Genomic DNA, 4656 nt, shown 5'->3' with positions numbered 1-4656 from the left:
GGTAGTTCTCTCTCTCTCGCGGCATCGACGGCTAAATAGAGACCTTCAGAGAATGGTGACGCATGACTGGCTCACTTCCTCAACATGTTGTGCAGCTTCCACTCAAAATGGAACATTTGAACAGTAGGCTGTTTTACTGCTTCTTAAAAAAACTTGTTTGCTTCCCCAGACGAATAATTACAAGATTCCAGCAAAGCAGGGCACCGTCAGTGAGCGTCGCAAATACTTATTTATCACAAGTGGAGTATCCGGCCATCAGGGAGACTATGTTGAAAAACAGGCTAGGCTGGAAGGAGAGAGGGTGTGGTTTGTCCCCCGTCGAAGGCATGTACCTGATGACTTGTTCAAACAGACACGCAGACCTTTGGCCTGCGAAACAATAGCTCGACATTGCTTCCAGTCATGCCACCCACACTATCCTGTTGCCCAGGTGCTTTTTTACGGAGCAGAGAGATAATACGTAGCAAAGTCGCATCGGCCCAGACTGACCAGTAACTGTGGTCCTTTGATGTTTGCGGCAAAGTCTTTGAACATCTGCCCTAAAACCGTCGATTGCTGCCAAGAGATTAAACAAGACCTTAAGATTCAAGCTGTTTTTTTTTTTGTTTTTTTTAAAGTTGGGGCCGAGACAATACTCTCAAGTCCAAGGGGAGTTGAAAATGCTCCCTGAGAACACGACGAATAAACAGGAAGATTCATTTTCAAATAGCTGCACTGTTGACGGCCAACCGCCGCATACCAGATCGGACGTCATGAGAGATGATTGCCGTCGCAACCGCAACAAAACGGCTTTAGACAGCACTTTCATAATTACAGGGGAGAAGCTCGAGCAAATGGACAAGCCAACTCTTTCCCAGTGTCCGCAACGCTTCTTCACGCTTTCGACTGTTCACAAAGTATACGTAAACAACTGACTTATGTCTCAGAGGCCAGAGTAACATCTGTGGAACTTTTGGGCATGCATTTAGGTCAACCAATCCTGTTAATTACAGTGCACCTTCAACAATTACACAAGAAACAGACTTCATAACGCGGGTAATAAAGCAAAATCCCGCCACCCCCCCCCCACACATAATCTCCCTTCCCATGGATAAAAGCAGTTACAATGAAAGAAAACGAGTAAAAGACACGACAAATAGACAAACGATGTTTACCTTTGTGCCAACTGATATGTCATGGACACTGCTGTGGAAAAGACAAAACAAAGGGGCTGTCAGCAGGAAATTGCCGCAAATGTAGAGTAATACCAAATTCTTGAACAGGGGACGCAAGAAAGAAACCTTCCTTACTCAATTTCAGGGACGTAGCCGGATCCCAGAGGGTACAAGTCAGCGTCAAGGCGGCTGTGAGGTTGCAGGAAAATAAGACAAAAGCAAACTTTTAGCTCTCGGGTACGCAGAGAACATCTCGTGAAAACAGACAAGAGGAGAAGAGTCAAGTGAGCACACTGCCGTTACACTGAACACGCAACAAGCAAGACACGAACACCATTCCAACTGTCGAATTCAGGTGATCGACGAGGAAAGGGGGGGGGGGTGGAATATAACATGAGAAGATGCGGCGGGCGACTTTGAAGCACCCCCCACGACGAACAAACGCCACGCCATAAAGTCGCCTTACTGTGGTTTGATATGGCTCCCCCCCGGCGGTTGAAAAAGTCCCTGGGATTGAATCAAGGCGAAATGTTGGGAGGCGAAGACATCGGTTGCTTCCAACATGGCCCTGACTCCCCGCACAAAACATGAATGCGGAAATGAGACACGTTGCTTTAGCTCGACCTGCCCCAACTTAACTCGCTCGGTTAAAAAAAAAAAAAAAAAAAAAAAAGACAGAAAGAAAGACCAGCGTAGCTTAAGCAACCACACTATGAACTACTGCCCTTCTGCTATATCCGCTAACACCATTGCGAAAAAGTCTAAACGGGACAAAAAATGAACCATTTTTTCCATAACTTGACGACGGCTAGCGGAGGTTAACGGCTAGGCTAGCAGCTAACTGTTGCATGTTTGGGTGAGCGTCCGCGGAGGAGGAGGAGGCGGAGGTGAGGAAGAAAAGAGGGGGGAAAAAGTACATTTAAGTAACAACTTTCGCCAGCGGAACACAAAAAAAGGCGACGACGAGGACGCCGCGAGGCGCCCGCGGGTGTGAGCGCGCGGAGGATTTACGCGTAGAAAACGGCGTCGGGGAAGCGGTTGCGTTTACAACTCACCCGTCCATTGCACAAGAAAAAAACTGCAGGTCTGAGGCGAAGGTAGGGCGGCAGACTTGCTTGATTTTCTTACAAAATGGCTGAACGCGCGCAGGCGAGCGCTGATTAGTCAGCTCGCCTACAACAGGCCGGAGAAGGCGGGGATTAAAGGCGACCAGCGCTGCCATTGGTCATAACGGCCATCAGTTATGTTGAAGGGGGCGGGAGTATGAAAAAAAAAACAAGGCCGCGGCAAATTTCCACTCATCGGCCAAAATATTAGGAACACCAGCTGGTTTTGATTGACGTCGTCAAATGAGACATTCATTTGCAATACTGTACCCAAAAAGCATAACGCATTCACTTCGAAAAAAAGTATATATTTTTTTTCTGATTAATGTATTTTGGGGTTTTGTTCTTTTTTGGGGAGGGCATTTTCTCTCTGGTTATAGGAAAACCCCCGGTTTAAAAAAAAAAAAAAAAAAAAAAAGACAGAAAGAAAGACCAGCGTAGCTTAAGCAACCACACTATGAACTACTGCCCTTCTGCTATATCCGCTAACACCATTGCGAAAAAGTCTAAACGGGACAAAAAATGAACCATTTTTTCCATAACTTGACGACGGCTAGCGGAGGTTAACGGCTAGGCTAGCAGCTAACTGTTGCATGTTTGGGTGAGCGTCCGCGGAGGAGGAGGAGGCGGAGGTGAGGAAGAAAAGAGGGGGGAAAAAGTACATTTAAGTAACAACTTTCGCCAGCGGAACACAAAAAAAGGCGACGACGAGGACGCCGCGAGGCGCCCGCGGGTGTGAGCGCGCGGAGGATTTACGCGTAGAAAACGGCGTCGGGGAAGCGGTTGCGTTTACAACTCACCCGTCCATTGCACAAGAAAAAAACTGCAGGTCTGAGGCGAAGGTAGGGCGGCAGACTTGCTTGATTTTCTTACAAAATGGCTGAACGCGCGCAGGCGAGCGCTGATTAGTCAGCTCGCCTACAACAGGCCGGAGAAGGCGGGGATTAAAGGCGACCAGCGCTGCCATTGGTCATAACGGCCATCAGTTATGTTGAAGGGGGCGGGAGTATGAAAAAAAAACAAGGCCGCGGCAAATTTCCACTCATCGGCCAAAATATTAGGAACACCAGCTGGTTTTGATTGACGTCGTCAAATGAGACATTCATTTGCAATACTGTACCCAAAAAGCATAACGCATTCACTTCGAAAAAAAGTATATATTTTTTTTCTGATTAATGTATTTTGGGGTTTTGTTCTTTTTTGGGGAGGGCATTTTCTCTCTGGTTATAGGAGGTATTTTTTTTCTGCACTGTGTATTTTTCCCGTCATAAAAAAGAATCAAAAGACCGAAAAAAATATTACAAAAAAAAAACGGAAAAAAAGTAATCTGAAGAATGGTAATAAATATTTCAAAACACACAAAATCAATGAAACACAAACAACATCAACAAATAGTCCAAAAAACAACCCCCCCCACCCAAAATAAAATACTGAGAATTTTTTTTCCTAGAGAATGTAACACGCTTCCATAGTTTCAATCGGTGCTTCCTGTTATCAAACCGAGATACCGTATGTCAATTCATCCATCCATCCATATTCTTATCTACTTCTCCTCACGAAGGTCACGGTCGTGCCAGGGCCTATCCCAGCTATCTTCGGGCAGTAGGGGGGTGGCGGGGGGGGACACCCTGAATTGGTTGCCGGCCAGTCGCAGGGAACAACCATCCGCGCTCACACTCACACCGAGGGACAATTTAGATTTTAGAGCAACTTTTAACTCTTGTGTTAATGGCATTTTGGGGTAGCCTCGGTGTCAGGATTAAAAGGGGGACCTTGCAATTTTTTCTTCAGAGTTAGGGTTAGGGTTCACTCCACCTAAAATCTTTGCAAACCTTATTATACTGTATCAAACAGGGATCGTTCCAATATTTTGCAACTCTCTGCTAAGTTTTTGGACTTCCCTACGTGGTGAAGGACCAGGAGCGTGTCATTTGGAGGCCCTCGCTCCACATCCATTTCGCGCAAGAGTTTGAAGATGAATGTTTATCTCTTGATGAAAACGGTTTGCGGTGTTGTCTTTCAACTATATTTTAATTCAACAACAACAAATAAAAACAAAAAAAAGAACCATGTCGGTTGCCCTTTACTGGACAGCAGCTGGTGCTGAAATTGACCCAGCTCCAAAGTTCATGATTATTTCAGTGCTGTGGACATGCGGGTGTGTTTTGCAAGTTCCACAGTGGCTCATAAACGCCCTTTAGTGGCACATTGAAAGAACTGCACTTTGCAGTCACATGACACTAAAGCAAGCGAGTCACTTCTTCGTTACTCATTCACCTGATTTGAGTGACACAAACAGTACTTTTACTCTTGTTTTGGAGGACAGGAATAGGTATCAGCGTTCAACCCAAGGTTGTTTTTTTTTTTCAAATGCACAATTAATTAATATCAACTAT

The 4656-nt window shown here is 45.7% G+C and overlaps 1 protein-coding gene across 6 annotated transcripts in view; it reads right to left on the bottom strand.

The window, feature by feature from the left end:
* Nucleotides 1-3118, bottom strand: part of LOC109528165 (polypyrimidine tract-binding protein 1) — a 17003-nt gene extending 13885 nt beyond the window's left edge. The window contains exons 1-3 of one of the 6 annotated variants that reach the window (XM_019890510.1): nt 3061-3118; nt 1290-1343; nt 1155-1185 (exon numbers count right to left, since the gene is read on the bottom strand). In XM_019890510.1, the coding sequence (XP_019746069.1) occupies nt 1155-1185; nt 1290-1343; nt 3061-3068 (93 nt within the window). In that variant the 5' untranslated portion in view covers nt 3069-3118. The other 5 variants (XM_019890506.1, XM_019890508.1, XM_019890509.1 and 2 more) reach the window with 5 other exon arrangements.
* Between the last annotated feature and the right edge of the window lie 1538 nt (nt 3119-4656).

The sequence above is a fragment of the Hippocampus comes genome, unplaced genomic scaffold (assembly GCF_001891065.2).
Source record: "Hippocampus comes isolate QL1 unplaced genomic scaffold, H_comes_QL1_v1.1 scaffold168, whole genome shotgun sequence".
Lineage (NCBI taxonomy): Eukaryota > Metazoa > Chordata > Actinopteri > Syngnathiformes > Syngnathidae > Hippocampus > Hippocampus comes.
Note: the sequence above shows the minus strand (reverse complement) of the source record. Positions and strands in the feature narration are given on the sequence as shown.